Below are 18050 nucleotides of genomic sequence, written 5' to 3'. Positions count from 1 at the left end.
TGGTGGGTGGAGGCGTGTGTGAGAGCGAGGCTGTGCCCCTCTCCCAGGAGGGATTCTAAAGTTCTCTGTTTTTCTGAGAACCGATGTAGTGCTGAAGAGTGCGAACTCTGGAGCCAGCTTGCTCCACCACTCACAGATGTGAAAGCCTCATTTTGTCATCTGTAAAATGGGGATAGTAATAGCACTTAACTCGTAGAGTTAGGGTAAGGGTTCAGATGAAGTCACACTGTAAAGCTTCCAGTGCTGTCCAGTAGAACTTTATGTAGTGGCAAAAATATCCTGTATCTTTGTGGTTCAGTAGAGTAGTCACAAGCCATGTGTGGCTGCCTGTTAGACATTGAAGCTCTCTAGTGTTGACTGGTATTCGTATTGGTGATAATAATAAAATTAGTATTCACATTGGTTATTTTTCTTTTTCCTTAACCATTTGGTGGAGCTCAGATTTCTCCAGCCAGTGAGAATGGTAGAGAGTTTTCAGAGGAGTTACAAAGTTTTACAGACCAGAACTTGCTAAATTCCACTAAAGACTGGTTTCTTTGAGTCCAGTTTGTATTAGACAGCGTTTTCTTTTTCTGGTGTATTTGACTCACCTGGTATTTTCTGTCAAACCCAACACAGGTGCAAAAATACTTCTTGGAAATGAAAAATAAGGTGCCTTCCTTATCTCCGATAGATAAGAATTGGCCATCGAGACCTTACCTGTTCTTGGATTCTACTCACAAGGAACTGAAAAGGATTTTCCACTTGTGGAGGGTAAAAACCATCTTTTTATGTTTTTTCAAAGGTGTCTTGCCATCTATTTTGAGTGTTTGCAAAGGGTAATGTAAAAGCAGGATTTTGAAGTAAGCGGCATGCTTGGCTATCTGTGAGAATTCCCGGAGCCCCCAGTGCTCCTGTGATGTCTCTAGGACTGCATTGTCTTTCCCGTCCAGATTCTAGTTGCTTTCAAGTAGTTCTATTTCTTGTCTTTATCTTTATGTGAAGAAATACTACTGGAGGTAGAAATAATAAAATTCAAACATCTTCATGTGAATAGTAAAGTCTCACAAATTATATGAGTTTACTTTCTACATAGAACTACATAGACATACATGAGAACATGCACTTTCTGATGGACTGGGGAGAAAAGCTCTAAAGTCACCGAAAAGACATTAAAGAGATTAAAATCTCCCTCTCTCTGAGTGAAAGGGAAGCTGAAAATCTATTTGACTTGGCCTTATATTTTAGCTCACTTAATTTTCCATGAGCACATAACATGTAATTTAGGTGGTGCTCAGCGTGGACTACGTGGGGTAGTTGTATAGAGGTTGACTTTATTTCAGTAACTTAGTTGGTATATGGAATGGTACAATTATTTGTCATTTGGATAGAATGAAGTCTTAGGTTGAAGGGCTTGTATTTAGTGAGTGAGCAGTTGATGGATACATCTTCCAGGAAACTCTTTCCTGCTCAGTGCTGGGACTTGTTCTTAGCTGAATCATATAGATATACAGAGAGACATTATCACTAATCAGTGTAATGATTGTTCCCAGCACAGCCTGTGGAACGGAATACCGAGTGCTGTTCTCTGACTTAGTGAGTCAGTTTGGCAAGATTTGCCATTATCTCAACGTCTACCTCCCACTTTGAGTCTGATACAGAAACTATTTCAGAAATAATGATGGAGGGGGTTGAATACTAGGCATCTGCTCCGCCTCTCCTTCCCCCGGCTCCTGAATTTTGCCCCTACCTCCCTTGGCTTGGGAGTGGACAGAGAGAAGGATGCATTTATTCCAAGGGTGGGCAGTAATGCCGATGATCCTTTATATGATCCTGTGGGTGATTCTCACCCATCCTTGAACTGGATTTCTTAGAAAGTTCATCTAAAAAAACTGGTCCTGCTCCTCATGCCATCCCCTATCTCCTTTCAGTAAATCTCAGAATCAGTGTGAAGGGGAGATTTCTCAGGCCCTGTGTCCACATTCAGGCTTCCCTGGTGGCTCAGTGGTAAAGAATCCTACCTGTCAACGCAGGAGGCTCAGGTTCAATCCCTGGGTTGTGAAGATCCCCTGGAGAAGGAAATGGCAACCCACTCCAGTATCCTTGCCTGGGAAATTCCATGGACAGAAAAGTCTGCCAGGTTATATAGTCCATGGGGGTCACAGAAGAGTCTGACATGACCAAGCAACTAGACAACAAGGAACAGCGATGTCCCGTCACGAAACGGCAGTGGAGGGTCTGGAGCGTTGCTTTTCAAACTATAGATCATAACTTATTTGTGAGTCATGAAATCAATTTAGGAGTATTACTACCAGCATTTTGAAATGAAAATAGCAGGGTACACGACATGTAGACAGGATAAGTGCTGTTTTGTGAGCATTTTGTGTCAGTTGTATATATGTGTGTGTATACATATGCACACTGGGTTGTGATGAACCATGTTTTTCTTCCTGTGAGTCTCTGAAAGAGTGTGGATGTCCACGGGCTGTGGAGTGGGGGGAAACGGTGCTCCCAGGAGGGCCCAGGCCAGAGCAGTGCTTGTATGTTTTGAAGAAGCATCGCAAGTTCTACAACACAAATAGTAGTTTTTATGACATTTTCCAAGACCAACCTTTTAAAACTCAAGAAGGAAAAATTCTCTTGACCTTTTAAATGAATATCTCATACACGTTTACTCTTCTTCTTACTGCTGTTAAATTGGCTTAGCATATTTAAGGGCGAGTAATGATTTACTTATATATAAGTGATATCTTTTTTTCTTCTTTTCATATCTCATAGTGTAAAAAATACAGGGACCAATTCACAGACCAACAGAAACTTATCTATGAAGAGAAGCTAGAAGCCAGTGAACTCTTCAAAGACAAGAAGGCTTTATATCCTTCTAGGTATTATGGTTTTACTTTACCCATAAAAATCAATATTTTTAAAAAGTTTCTCAAATGTGTTTGTAGGCATTTTCTAGTGGGAATTGATTTTAGTGACACACGGATTTTTAAGTTCATGAATTATTTTGAGATTGGCTGGATATGTTGTTCAGTGGCTCAGTCGTGTCCGACTCTTTGCGACCCCATGGACTGCTGCACACCAGGCTTCCCTGTCCTTCACCATCTCCCAGAGCTTGCTCAAACTCAAGTCCATTGAGTCGGTGATGCCATCCAACCATCTCATCCTCTGTCGTCCCCTTCTCCTCCCACCTTCAATCTTTCCTGGCGTCAGGGTCTTTTCCAATGAGTTGGCTCTTCGCACCAGGTGGCCAAAGTCTTGGAACTTCAGCTTTAACATCAGTTCTTCCAGTGAATATTCAGGTTTGATTTTTTTAAGATTGACTTGTTTGATCTCCTTGCAGTCCAAGGTACTCTCAAGAGTCTGAATGTGAATGTAACACATTTGAGCAAGAGCTTTCACACTTAGCACACTTAGAGAAACGAGATCACGTGTGTTGGTTTTACTCCCTTAGCGTTACCCTGAACATTTCCTAAATAATTAGAAGTTGTCATTCAAAATAAAAATTGTCTAGGCTAATAAGAGATTTACTTGGTAAATTCCCATTCGTTTTCCATAGGTTTCAGAGACTGGCTGGTTTCTGTTGACAATCTACTGTAATCACCATTCCGATCTTCCCACTTTAACAAGCTGGGTCAGAATCTCCTTTGTAAGATAAATGAAGAATGAGCCAGTCTGTCACTTTCTGAGCATTGCCTAGACAGTGGCCTGTAGTGACCTTTGGTCAGCTAACTCATTGCCTCTGACTTCACTGGCCTCTGCTGTAATTTCAGTTCCTTTATTGTAGCCATCAAGTACTCAGTAAAAGAAGGAAAACCAATTGCAAGTTTGCCAAGTGAAGTTCTTGGTAAAAACTGCTTTATCTGAATATTCTTGCATCTCCCAAGGTCATCATTCCTGCCCTCCCTCCCCACCCCAGAATTCCTATCTCTTTTGCATCTGGTGTTTATAAAAAAAAGTAGATTATACAACTTCAAGACAAATCTATAACAACTTCTAGCTTTTTCCAAAGAATGTCCTAGAAATAAAAATGCAGTATATGCTAAGTATATTCACATGGACTGCATGTGATACGTGTGCACGTGTGTTCTCTATGTCTACCTGTATTTGAAAGCTGTTCTTAAAGGATTAAATGAACGTAAATTGCCAAACTCATTTGCTTCAGATATTTTAGTAGCATAGCTTACTTGGTTAGCTGATTTGGCTGCTTGAGGGTGCATACACTCCCCTCAGTCAAACACAGTGCCTAAAACCAACGGTACTCAAAATGCCTGCTCTATAAAGCATATTCAAACAGGTAAATTGTCTGTATGCTTTCCTCACCAACTTAATACATTCAGCATTTTCTTTATGTATCTTTAAATTGTAGAGTAACCTTTCTTAATTAACATTCCCTGTGGATGACCCCTTAGAAATTGGAAGGAGGGGAAAAAAAACATTTTTGAAAAAACAAATTTCCAATACTATTAGCACTTTGTATTATTAAAAACATGTTAGAGTATGAACAACCACCCAAAAATGTTAATATCAAGCCAAGGTCTTTCGGGTAGTTTTACTAGTTTTCAGGGATGGTGGCGTGCTGAGCCTCCAGCATTAATTGAGCTGGAATTGTGTACGCGCCCACTCCTGTGTGAAGTGGTAGCTCTTAGGGGTACCGGCCTTTCCTGTCCCTGGAGCTGTGAAACCCTGACCACCTACGTGGATTTTCTGCCCTGATCCTCCACCCACAATGCAAGCATTTTAAGTTGCATTTGCAAATTGCCAGAACTTTATAGCTCAAAGTGAAGCTGTGGTTTTTTTCTTGGCGTCTTTGAAGAAGTCACCCCACAAGTCTTTAGGAAAAGAACTCTTGGTGCTGGGTGCATGATCATGCCTCTTGCAAGAAGTAGTTTGTTTGGAAGAAAGCTGCTCCGATCCTGAATGTTTACCTTGGCCACTTCTGTCCATTTAAGGGCATATCCTAAGAGGAAAGTCCGATTTTCCTTTCACATGTGGCCGGCTTAGAGCCAGAATTCTATGGTAATATTAAGTGCTCCAAAGTTTTCTTCTAAAGTGGTTGCTCTGGATCTGTTCTACCTCCCTAGAAGACCTGTCAATTTTCTTACTTTGTGACAAAATGAAAATTTTCTTTGGAGCAGGAGATGGTAATGATCTGTGCCCTTTTTATCATTGCTCTGTACTGTTTAAAGGCGTTAATGAATCCTGTGTAGGCAGCTGTTAACTTTATATTAACAGATTGGAAGAAATTGCCTCTTCCTTCCCATGAGACCATGCACCTGGGTCTTGACTGTCCTTCTTGGGAGAGATTTCTGTCTTGGTTGTTCCATGTAATGAGATTTTTATCAAAGTCTTACCAACCAAATGCCATGGTCACATCAAAAATATAATGAAGTTTGAATTTCAGAATCAACCAACCAATTACCTTTTTCTAGTAGTACTTCCATCTGAAACCATTTCTAATGTGAGGAACTTTTTTCCTTCAGTGTTGGGCAGCCATTCCAAGGGCCTTACCTGGAAATCAACAAGAATCCCAAGTATAAGAAACTCAAAGATGCCATTGAAGAAAAGATTATCATTGCTGAGGTTGTGAACAAAATTAACCGTGCTAATGGGAAGGTAAGAATGCTAACCCTGGAGACCTATAATGACAGTGTTTCAATTGGGACAGTTTTCTGAATGTTAAAATCTGCATTGCAGGAAGACTCAGACATAGAAAACAAACACTGTTATCAAAAGGGAAAGGGGCAGGGAGGGATAAATTAGGAGTACGGGGTTAACAGATACACACTACTTTATATAACATAGATAAACAGCAAATTCCTACTGTAAGGAACTATATTCAATGTCTTGTAATAATGTATAATGGGAAAGAATCTGAAAAGAAATATGTACACAGAGTGTATGTATAACTGGATCACTTTGCTGTACGTTTGAAACTAACATACTATAAATCAACTATACATCAAAAAAAATTTTGCATTTCATATTCTCTGCAGAGTTATTGTGAAGGAAGCTATTTTCTCTTGCCTTTAAGCTTAGGTGGAATTTTGCTCATTCTCTGAAATTTTCACAAATTGAAATAGATTGTCTATGTTTTTTAGTGTGTTTTCAGTTTACATAGGTGTGCAGGCTGAAAAATACTATTATAAGATGTGCATGTCTACAAATAACTAATGCCTTAAAAGACATGGACAATTTGGGGGTGTTTTTGATCTTTGGTTTTATATCCTTTTTTGTTTTGTTTTCTTGTAGAGTACATCCCGTATTTTCCTCTTAACAAATAATAATCTGCTTCTTGCTGATCAAAAGTCTGGACAGATCAAGTCAGAGGTTCCCCTGGTGGATGTAACCAAAGTATCCATGAGCTCACAAAATGATGGCTTCTTTGCCATCCACCTCAAAGAGGTAAAGCTTCAACTATTGATTTGACTGAAAGATTTCTGCATTGGTCCAATCTCTCAGTCATTGATTTAAGATTTTCCACATGTGAATAATCCTGTTACTTGCAGTTTGTATATCCTTCTTACTGATCTGCAAAATTGGGCTATATTCACTCTTACATAAAATCTCAGGCTTCGTTTTTCAGTAACTAAATAAGATTAATGACTTTTATTGACTTGTTCAGTTGAATTCTCATTTCATTGAGTAGCTTTTTGTTTACACCCAGTGTAATGTGCATTATTTTGAGACTAATTCCTAGAAATATCAAGACATTTAAAATTATGCTTCCTTCTGTTGTTTGTTATACCTCCTAAATTGGTAAATGTCTTCTTATCCATACTTAATTTGGGGATTTTTTAATTAAAGGATGCAACTATAGTAAAACAACTGCCTAATAATTTTGACCTGAAGATTTTTTGATGTCAGCTTAACCAGGACCGCCTGGCTTGAATTGAGCAGTTAAATTGTAGACTCTGACATTGGTGCCATTAACTTTACAGTGACTTTGGCCAAGGTATTTAAACTTTAATATGCCTACCTAATTTTTCTTCTCTTAAAATAGGAAAAATATTAGTACCTACTTAATAGTGTTGTTATAACGGTTAAATGAAACTATGTAAAGTGCTTAGCATAGTGCATGTCACATAATAGTCACTGAATAAACAGATGTCAGTAAATAATAACATATATAGAGATACATACTTAGCTAATAGATAGTAGTCTATCTAACTGATTTTGAACTTAAAAACCCGTATGCTTTGTTCAGCCTGTTTTCCCCACTGTGAATTTTAACCTAAGGGAGCATATTATTTCATCGGTGATTCTGAGCCTCAATTATATATTAAAATATGCTGGTGCACAGGCCATTTCCCCAGTCCAACCAAATCAGAGTTTCTTGGAATGGGGCACAAGCACCCTATTTTCTGAAAGCTCCCCGGGTGAGTCCCTTGTGCAGCTGAGGTTGAGCCTCTGCCCTAGAATATTTGTTGCAAGCGTTATTGCTGCTGTTCTTATTTTTTTAACCAAATCATGGAGGAGCTTTTAGAACAGCACTTTCAGGATGAGTAGTAGGTTAGGCCAGTGCTTCTCCAACAGATCACACAGGGGCCTCGCTGTGGAAGCATCTGCAATAAGCCTATGGTCAGGCCTGAGTATCCGCTTTTCCAACAAGGTCCCAGGTGGTGCTGGTGGTACTTCTGGCCCACCAGCCAGCTCGGGGTGACAAGGGCTTAGGTGACCTAACTAAAGTGCTCTGAGCAAGTTGGAAGAAACGATGACTGCTCTTGTCATCATTATTGATTTGGAAGACTCGACACCAGTTGCTGATGTTTTAAAGAAACTGTGAATGTGTTTTCAGCCAAACCTGTAAACACATACCTCCCGAGCTGTCTTTAATTACAGTTAGCCTGACTCTTGGTTTGTTCTTTCAGGGCTGCGAAGCAGCTAGTAAGGGAGACTTTCTCTTCAGCAGTGATCACCTGATTGAAATGGCCACCAAGCTCTATCGGACAACTCTCAGCCAAACCAAACAGAAGCTCAATATTGAAATTTCTGATGAGTATGTTTATGAATTGTTTGAATATGTCTTTTCAGTTTCAGCTTTATTGTTTTAGTTGAGGGGCCTGGTCTCATTCGTTTTTACAACTACTGCTTACTGAGTACCTAGTGTGTGTCCGACTTGTGTTCCAGGGGATGGATGGGCAGTGGGTGACACTGACCTACTGTCCACGTTCACATGCCTGACATCCTAATAGAGGACACAGATATGCACAAATGAAATAATAAGTAGGTGGCGTGACTTTGGTTAGTAATAGATGCTGGCAGAGGAAAGAAAAAGCAGATTAAAGGTCAGAAGGTGTTATTTTTGATAGGGAGACCAGGGAGGCCGCTTTGATGCGGTGACATTAGAATTGAAACTGGAATCCAGGGATACGCCTTCCAGGGGAGGCAGCAGGTGCAGAGACCCTGAAGCAGGAGTGGACGTTGTTAGAGTGAAATAGGGAGCGGGGGAGACCCTGGAGCAAGGGGCAGGGTCTGGGTAGAGCCGAGAGTTGAGATTTTACTGAGGATGATGGGAAGCCGCTATAGGTTTTGAGCAAGAATGTGACATGATTAGATTTATGACTCTCAAAGATCTCTCTGCCTGCAGTGTGGAGAATAGCTGTAGGGAGGCAAGAGTGAAAGCAGAGGGGACAGGAGCTTCTCCGAGCTGTCGGGTGAGGATGACGAGGCTTGGGCAGGGGTGTGAGTGGGAGGCTGTGAGAAGTAGTCAGGTTCTGAATGTAATTTGAAGGAAAACAAGAGAACTTACTAACAGATTGGGTGTTAGGTTTGGGGCATGAGCCCAAATGGTACCATTTACTGCAGTAGTTGACACTGAAGAGTGACGGGTTCGGGGGTGGCGGGGGTGGGGGGAAGTCAAGAGTGCCATTTGGGAATGTGTTAGGTATTTGATATACCTTTTTTCACATACAAAGTAGAGTTATGGAATAAGCATTCTGGGTTGACAAGGGTTCACTAGTGTTAAGACTGCTGTGAATCTGAAATCTGCTTTTTTGGCTTCACATTAGGGTTCTAATTATAGAGACCTATTATTTGCATACAGGTTGAAGCATCCCTCCCGTTTATTAAATCTGTCAGTATGAGATCACTGGAATGAATTTTAGTTACTATGTGAATTGATACTTAATTGATTACTTTTCAATAGATTGTTTACTGTCTGCATATATACTTTGTTGCACATGGAGTAAAATTTGCATCACCATGTTGCTCAGGAAATGATTTTATATTCTAATTAAGATTTTGCCTGCTTATTTTATTTCAACTCTTTTTAAAAGTTTCTCTAAAATAAGTTCATACCCATTTGTGTCCCTTTGTAAGCCATACCAGCTGTCCTTGATATACTAGATTTGACAGAACCTTAGGTTCACTGTTCTCATTGTACACTAGGAATGGTGTTTAGATGGGGATAGAGGGTGAGGGGTGGTAATTGACTTTTACGTATACCCTATATTGGAAATTGCAATTTAAACAAACTAACTTTCCTTGTTATCAAGTCCTTTCTCATAAAACAAAGACTTAGGAGAAAAGACATGGGCCAGTTGGGTTCTCGTCAATTAAAATGTTAACCTGTTAGGGTTGTTAGATCTTTAAACTCTCAGTTGAAATATTTCATAACTCAGGAAGCTAGGCTCCTGTTTTAGTGGGACTGGTCTTCCCACACCTCCTGGAAAGATTGTTTGTGTTCAGATGCAGAAGCTTCTTGGTATATGGATGAAGCAGCTTCACATTTGGTTTGTTATGTTAATAAGGCCGTCTTTACAGAGAAGACCACACCAACACCCAGGCCACTAAGGATTGCTGCTTTTAGCACTTCCCGGACTGGCATTCTGAGAACACTGAATTGGCAGGATGTTAGCAGTGATGTGCTGTGAAGAGATGCCCTGCCCTTCACTGCAGCGCTTCCCAGAGCTTCTGCAGTCTCGTTGTACACGGTGACTCTCCCGAGACCCCCTGTGGGGGTGCAGTGTGCCGTGCCAGCCACAGGGCCCCTCCCGCAGCGCTCACAGTTCGTGTTTGAGGCATTCGATCTCAGAACACTGCTTCCAGGTGAAAGGGACCCTGCTTGTCACAGAAGGGGTGGGGGTGATGTTCTAAGTGTGTAAGTCTTCAGTAAGCATGCTCGTCTGAGTGAAGATTCAGTGTGGCCATGTGAAGAAAACAAGCATTTAGTAGTATTATAAACCAGGCCAGAACAGCTTTCCTTCTCCTATTCCTAGTTGTTGGTCGGCCTCATAAAAAGAAAATAGCTGATGGCACTTGGAGAGCACCAGGGTCCCTCCCTGGGCAGCACAGGACGCCACGTGGCAGAGCAAGGCTCCCGTGGAGCCGCTGCTTCGGGACCTCTGGGAGCTCTTAGGCAGGGATTATGTACTTTTTTGGTGAGCATTTTAAATTTAAACACAATTTTACAGAGTCCCATGATGTCTTTTTGTGGACTATACAGACCAGTGTTATAAACAGCATGCATTTCAGTGACCAAAACCTCCCTCAGTGCATCCTTTTTAGAAATAGTAGGTATTCTAACAAACCCAATCTCCATAATCACTGTAGATAAACTGGATGTCAGCTTACAGGAGGAAAGCCAAAGGCCTGCTTCCTCCTTAGAGCAGTTTTAACCAGCACATGTAGACATGAGAATTGAATTCATTGTGAGACTCGACTGCCTTGTGATCCCCAGTCCTTAAATTCCCAAACTATTCAATCTGTAAATAGATTACATTTTAAGGATGACATTAAACAAGAACTATAGTACTTCTAAAAATGAATCTGTAGTCTTGAAAACTAAAGTGATTTTTTTTCTATTAAATACTTTAAATATATGTATATATGCATGCATACATGTAATACACACATATATGTGTATCCTTTAAGTTATACAGTTGTTTTCTGGATATTTTAAATGCACTCCTTTATTTAAAATATTTAAATTTTCTGGATATTTAAAATGTACTCCTTTTGCTGTGACATTTTAAGTGGTTTTGATGCTGTGAAATCATGCACCTGACATGATTGTTTGCTGGAGGATGGTGTGTCCTCACTGTGGGCCAGGCTTCAGTTTTCTCTTCTATGAAAGAGAGATAATAGTACACTTACCTCATAGGATTGTTTTAAAGTTGAGTTAATATGTAACTTACTAAGAACAGTGTGGTGCATGGTAAACACTCAATAAGGTTTAGCTACTGTTACTTCGGGAGTGAATCATGGGCGTGAATTGTAGACATGGAGACAGCTGGTATATGCTTACGTTATTGAGAAAAGAACTTCCCTCTACATTTATTACACTACAGATTGTCTTTAAAAATTAAAATGTAAATATATTTGATCTTTTAAATGTATGTATTTGTGTTAAACTTGAAAGATTTTGTTTTTCCTTTGAGGCACATAGATTTAAGGATGCATGCTAGAGAGAGATCTCAGGCGAATTTGGAACTAGAGCTGCTTTTTCAGTGCTTTCAAGTTGAAAAGAAACAGCCCATCTAAAGCTCAGATGTACCACCGATGAGTACAAGCTTGTGTCACGTTTCACTCTAGTACATAATGTTTGCGAAACATGGGCTCTTTAGACCTTGAAGCAGAGACTGACGTGTACAGAGCAGAGCTGTCGTGGGTGCCAGTGAACATGTGACCTACCGCATGCTTTTTAGACTGACTCATTTAATTATACACCAGTAACTCAGAAGCAGTTCCTGAGAAACATGCTGAAAACAGGGTAATGCTGTACTGATGCTGATGGTAGAGAAAACCGGCTGGAAAAGCCTGGCTTCCAGCACAGCCGCGCTGCCCGTGTGCCTGCCCTGTGATGCTCAGAGACCTCGTTTCATACACCCAGCGCCTGCTTCTCACGGCACCCAGCCCGGGGGAAGCCAGTCATGTCTGTTGTAGGAAGGCGTGACAAATAGTCTTGTGGGCAAACGCTTGACTGCTCTTGGTCTGTGAAAGGAAAGATTTGAACTAAAATACCGTTTCCCACAGTGTACTGCTTGTACCACTGGTAGGATAAGAGGTGTCTTTAGGTGTACATGATAGATTTTTAAATTTTTATAATGACATATGTGTGTGTATACATATATTTAAATGGATATTAAAAATATAACTGGCAGATCAGATTTATGATTTCATCATTTTTATTCTATAGGTCATAACTACTTTAAAACACATTTAGTGTATAGATACAAAAAAAAGTAGTGTAGGAAGTGTGTAAATATCCAATATTTGGAAACCATAGTCTGGAGTGTCTCTGGACCCATTCTCTGTATTTCTGTATTTCATTTTCTCAGTTTGTTGATAATTTTACTATTTTTGCTATGCAGAAGTGGAGAAAAATGGGGAAAACAGCATGTTTGTCTTAGTATTAATATTTCAAATGTGGAAATAATTATTCATAGTCCTTCTTACTGTATAGGAATATGATGAGCTAATGAGCTTGAATTTACTTAGGGCTAAATGGTTGGAAGCAAAAGGCAATGTAATCATACCTGGTGGTATAATCCTCTGGCTAGAAGGGCTGATGGAAAGGGGAATACTTGTCAAGGTAAATATCCATTAGAAAACAAAGGCTAGTGTTCATGTGATCGTCAGCTGTTATGTGTGTACTTTTCTTTAGTTTGCCTTGTTCTTTCCTCCTAGGTTCCTGGTGCAGTTCAGGCAGGACAAAGTGTGCGTGAAGTTTATTCAGGGCAACCAGAAAAACGGGAGTGTCCCAACCTGCAAACGAAAAAACAACCGCCTCCTTGAAGTTGCCGTCCCTTAACTGGGCCTCCTGTCTGCTCCCGTGGACTTGCTTCTTAGTAACAGTGCAATTTTGTTTTGTTTTGTTTGGAGTTCATTGTATGTTGGGGAATTGCCACAGGTTAATACTGGTAGAGTCCCTAGGCAAAATAAAGATATTTGACTAATCAATTTTTATTATTGGCATAGTTTTAACCCTTAAAGTACACATTCTGCCCTGGGACAGAATTGTAGAAGCTAACAGTGTCTATGCCCTGTCCTGTGTGTTCTTTGTTTAGTCCTGTTAGATTTGTGTGCCCTAATGCAGCATATTACTCATAAATCACTAATACATCTGAGTGTAGAAAACGCTCTTAAGAGACAGTGCATCCATTCGTCACCTATTTATTGAATGCCTACTCTGTGCTAGGCACTGTACTAGGCGATACAAAAACTTATTAGTAGCCCCCCCCCTTCCCGGCCCCTTTTTTTTTCCTTAAGGCCATTGTGTTCTGGCTGGTTTGTGCTGGCTTAACCAGAGCTAAGAGAGTTTGAAAATGTTGAGACCAGAACAGTTACTAGTGATAATGGATAGCATTCATTAGGAACCCTGTAGGATGGTCTTTAACAATATATACTTCAAGAAGGGCTGGTCCTAGGAAGTAGAAATATATGACTGGGTAAAAATGCCTCTACATGTGGTTTCTATTTGAAAAGAGAAAACTGACATTTGAACAGGACTTTTAATTTGTTCACATCTCTTATCATTGCTTTTAAAACAGTAGGAAAGAGTAATTCTTATTTTAGAAAAAGTAACAGAAGCAGTCCAGCAAGGTTATATTTTCCTTTTTCTGATAAGCATCATATATGATCCTAGATATGCTAATACCTACAGAGTGTTGTTTTCATCCAGATTTGAGTATCTGTTTTAAACATCTAATAAAGGGAAGGGCTTAAAGCCTTTCAGGTGGTGGTAAGCATTCTCTATGATATGCAGTAAACATCTGAGATCTTTTTTGAAGATTTTATTTATAATATACACTTTGTATGAGAGAGGTGATTAGTACAGTGTGCATATTTTAGTCAAGGATCAAAATGATGTGTGTTAATTTGCAGGACTATTTTTACCCCAAAAATTACGGTTAGTATTCATTTTGGAAATCACATTTTAAACTTTGGAATCAAAATTGTTTCTTATTTGGGAGGACAATGTATATACATTGGTATGTTAAATAATAAAACTGTTCTAATTTGGTGCCATTTCCTGGATCACAACTGTATTTTTGTATTTCAAGCTATTTTCTTAAGTTTTGTGTCAATGTATTATCACATGGAAAGGCTTTACAATCCAAACATTACTTGTTCTCTGTGTAATTGAATTTCATTTGCCTTTTATAAACGAGAAACAGTCATTGAAACTATTTTTCTGGGGATTTTCTTTTAACTTTTGTACTTAAAAAAGTTGTTCCTGTAAAAAAAAAATCCTCAAAAGCCTTGTGCTTATTGGTTCAAGTAGAAGATACAATTGCTTTCTCTTAGTCTTTTCCAACATATATCTAAAGTGGTAGATTGATAATTCCTGAAATAAGTGAGTAGAAATTTGGAACTGAGAGGTGGTGTTTTTTTTTAATGCTTTAAAAAATATGATATGCATTCCATTGTTTGACAAAAAAAGAAGTATGAAAAGATATATAACACAGACTTTGCATCCCGTCAGTCACCCATTCGCTCAGGTCCTGTGCCTTGCGGAAGTGTTGACTATTGTTTTTCAGCTGGTTGTGCTTTACTTTGCTGTGAAGTTGCTCAGTCGTGTCCAGCTCTTTGCGACCCCACGGACTGCTGCACAGCAGGCCCCTCTGTCCTCCACTGTCTCCCGGAGTTTGCTCAGATTCGCGTCCATCGAGTCGGTGATGCTGTCTGTCTCTCATCCTTTGCTGCCCCCGTCTCCTTTTGCCTTCAGTTTTTCCCAATCTTTCTTTTACTCTACTTTATGCATATGCTTACAAGAGGAAATAAAAATAGAGATTCTTACCTTCCTCCTGCTTTAGTAGACAAAAGCTAATATATTATAAATATTGTTCTTTACTCTGCCTTTTTCACTCTTCACTCTTTGTGCCATAGTCTTCCATTGTCTGGATGCACTATGCTGATTTATCCAGTCGTCTGATCATCGTTGGGCTGTTTTCTGAACGGAAGCTTTCAGGGCACAGCAGCGATGCCTGTGCTGCTCGCCCATGGCCCTCCTAACTAGAGCTTACTGCCTGTAGCCGGTGAGCGTCCACTGTTTGTGTGTCTCTGAATTTCTGTCACTGTCCTGCATGGAGAATTAAAGTGGCACTCCAGATTTCCTGTGTACCCTAGTAACACAGCCCTTACTTATTCCCAACCCCTACTTGGTTGCCCAGCCCCTGGAGTGTCTTGTCGATGTTGTGCTTGAAAAAAGTAACCAGGCAGTGGGGACCAGACCTCAGATATTGCTGAGTTTCCACATTGTTGATGCAGTTACCCTTGACTTTGACATCCATCTACCACAAGGCCAGAAAGGAACTTGGGAAAGTTACCAACTTAAAGGCTGGATACAGCTTTGTAATTTCATACTCTGAATAATAACTTGGACCCGATACTCAAGTGGAAGACCTTCAGCTGCAGTTTGAGTGCCTTTGCTTGTACTCCAGGGCCTGTCTGTAATGACAAAGTAACAGGCCAAGGGTTCTGAGAACTGGGCACATCTTTAGAATTGAAGGTTTGGCTGAAATATAAGAGAATAAATGGTATTATTATTATTATCATGGCATTTCAAGTAATATGCTGAGTGAGAACTCTCAAGTTCACGTAATTGAATATAATGATAATTACTTTTATAATTATATGAAAGTATATTATATATATACTTAATATATATATAAAAGCCTGGTATAATTATGATAATTACTCACAATAAACTGTGGAAAATCCTGAAAGAGATGGGAATACCAGACCACCTAACCTGCCTCTTGAGAAACCTGTATGCAGGTCAGGAAGCAACAGTTAGCACTGGACATGGAACAACAGACTGGTTCCAAATAGGAAAAGGAGTACGTCAAGGCTGTATATTGTCACCCTGCTTATTTACCTTATATGCAGAGTACATCATGAGAAATGCTGGGCTGGATGAAGCACAAGCTGGAGTCAAGATTGCCAGGAGAAATATCAATAACCTCAGATAGGCAGATGACACCACCCTTATGGCAGAAAGTGAAGAGGAACTAAAAAGCCTCTTGATGAAAGTGAAAGAGGAGAGTAAAAAAGTTGGCTTAAAACTCAACATTCTCTCTGGAGAAGGAAATGGCAACCCACTCCAGTATTCTTGCTTGGAGAATCCCATGGACGGAGGAGCCTGGTAGGCTACCAGTCCACGGAGTCGCAAAGAGTCAGACACGACTGAGCGACTTCACTTCACTTCACTCCCGCATTGCAGGCGGATTCTTTAAAAAAAAAAAAAGCTCAACATTCAGAAAACTAAGGTCATGGCATCTGGTCCCATCACTTCATGGGAAATAGATGGGGAGACAGTGGAAACAGTGTCAGACTTTATTTTTGGGGGCTCCAAAATCACTGTAGATGGTGATTGCAGCCATGAAATTAAAAGACACTTACTCCTTGGAAGGAAAGTTATGACCAACCTAGATAGTATATTAAAAAGCAGAGACATTACTTTGCCAAGAAAGGGCCGTCTGGTCAAGGCTATGGTTTTTCCAGTGGTCTGTATGGATGTGAGAGTTGGACTGTGAAGAAAGCTGAGTGCCGAAAAATTGATGCTTTTGAACTGTTGTCTTGGAGAAGACTCTTGAGAGTCCCTTGGACTGCAAGGAGATCCAACCAGTCCATCCTGAAGGAGATCAGTCCTGGGTGTTCATTGGAAGGACTGATGCTGAAGCTGAAACTCCAGTACTTTGGCCACCTCATGCGAAGAGTTGACTCATTGGAAAAGACCCTAATGCTGGGAGGGGTTGGGGGCAGGAGGAGAAGGGGACGACAGAGGATGAGATGGATGGCATCACCAACTCGATGGACATGGGTTTGAGTAAACTCCGGGAGTTGGTGATGGACAGGGAGGCCTGGCGTGCTGCAATTCATGGGGTCGCAAAGAGTCGGACACGACTGAGCGACTGAACTGAACTGATGATAATTACAGCATGATTTAAAATTCTTTGAAGCTACATATAATAGAAAACAGCATTTGGGTTGTTTTGTTTTTTTTTCTCTTATATGCTGTTTTTCATGTATTAGGTAAGATGGTTTAGGCCCTAAGATGTTCAAATAGCAGGCACTTTTTGAAATGGTGTAAGTTGCTGGTAAATTCCGTAATGGTCTATTCTTTTGCCGAAAGGCACTGTAGTAGGAGCCTTTATTTTTTAACTGGGCATTGTTTTTCCATTAATACTGCAGTACTCAAATTCACGAAAAGGAAGGACAGTAGTCTGCTATTCTCTCCTCCTGGTGAGAAAAGCAGCTGTGAGTTTTCATTTTCCGCTTGAAGATTTAATGTTGAGGAGTTATATTATTATTGGAGGGGCTCTTTCTTTGGATCTCATGTTAACAATTCCATTGTGTGTGCTTTCATCTCAGGGTTTGCCTAGCTGAAGCATAGGAAGCCTCAGTCTTGCCGAGCTGACACTTCATAGTCTCATCAGCTCGGGTTCCAGCAGCCACTTGGTAGAAAGCTCCTTCTTTTTAGTTGTTTTCTTCCAAGTCTTGAGGTTCTTTGCTTTGTTCTCTGAGGTTTGAAGATCATTTTCAAAATCTGGAGTTCATCACAGTAGAGCGTAAACCACAATTTCTTCCTCATTAACTCTTTTTTTTTGCTGGCATGGTGGCCAGATCCCACTGCTCAGTTTCATAAAATTCAACAAAATTCTAACTTTGTAAGGAAAACAGTTTCAGCTTCTCAGTGTTTAAGGAGGAAACTTGAAACAGAATTTTAATTCCGTATTCACCAAAAGGCCTGGCAGTACTGAGAAAAGAAATAGATCAGCCAGTTACCTTTTCACTGCACTTAGTTGTTTAATGTTTTTTTTTTAAAAGCCAGTTTTGAGATATGATCAACACTTAGTTTTAGGTGTGTGTGCATGGTCAGTCACATCTGACCCTTTGCAACCCCGTGGACTGCAGAGCCCGCCAGGCTCCTCTGTCTATGGGATTCTCCAGGCAAGGATACTGGAGTGAGTTGCCATTTCCTCCTCCGGGTAGTTTTAAATATACAACATAATGAATTGCTTTATGTGTTATTGTGAAATGATTATCACAATAAATTTAGTTAACATTCATCACCTCTCAATTCTTGTGGTGAGCACTTTTAAGAATACTCTAAGTCATTT

At 40.2% G+C, this 18050-nt stretch overlaps 1 protein-coding gene across 4 annotated transcripts in view; it reads left to right on the top strand.

Moving 5' to 3' along the window:
• MYO1B (myosin IB) overlaps positions 1–13953 on the top strand; it is a 188857-nt gene extending 174904 nt beyond the window's left edge. For all 4 annotated transcript variants that reach the window (XM_043445020.1, XM_043445021.1, XM_043445022.1 and 1 more), the window contains 6 exons: positions 619–753; positions 2758–2864; positions 5466–5598; positions 6235–6387; positions 7854–7981; positions 12613–13953. In XM_043445020.1, the coding sequence (XP_043300955.1) occupies positions 619–753; positions 2758–2864; positions 5466–5598; positions 6235–6387; positions 7854–7981; positions 12613–12736 (780 nt within the window). In that variant the 3' untranslated portion in view covers positions 12737–13953. The remainder of the gene's footprint in view (positions 1–618; positions 754–2757; positions 2865–5465; positions 5599–6234; positions 6388–7853; positions 7982–12612) is intronic.
• Positions 13954–18050: the final 4097 nt, after the last annotated feature.

This window comes from Cervus canadensis, chromosome 24 (assembly GCF_019320065.1).
Source record: "Cervus canadensis isolate Bull #8, Minnesota chromosome 24, ASM1932006v1, whole genome shotgun sequence".
Lineage (NCBI taxonomy): Eukaryota > Metazoa > Chordata > Mammalia > Artiodactyla > Cervidae > Cervus > Cervus canadensis.
This window is presented reverse-complemented; position numbering and strand designations above follow the sequence as displayed.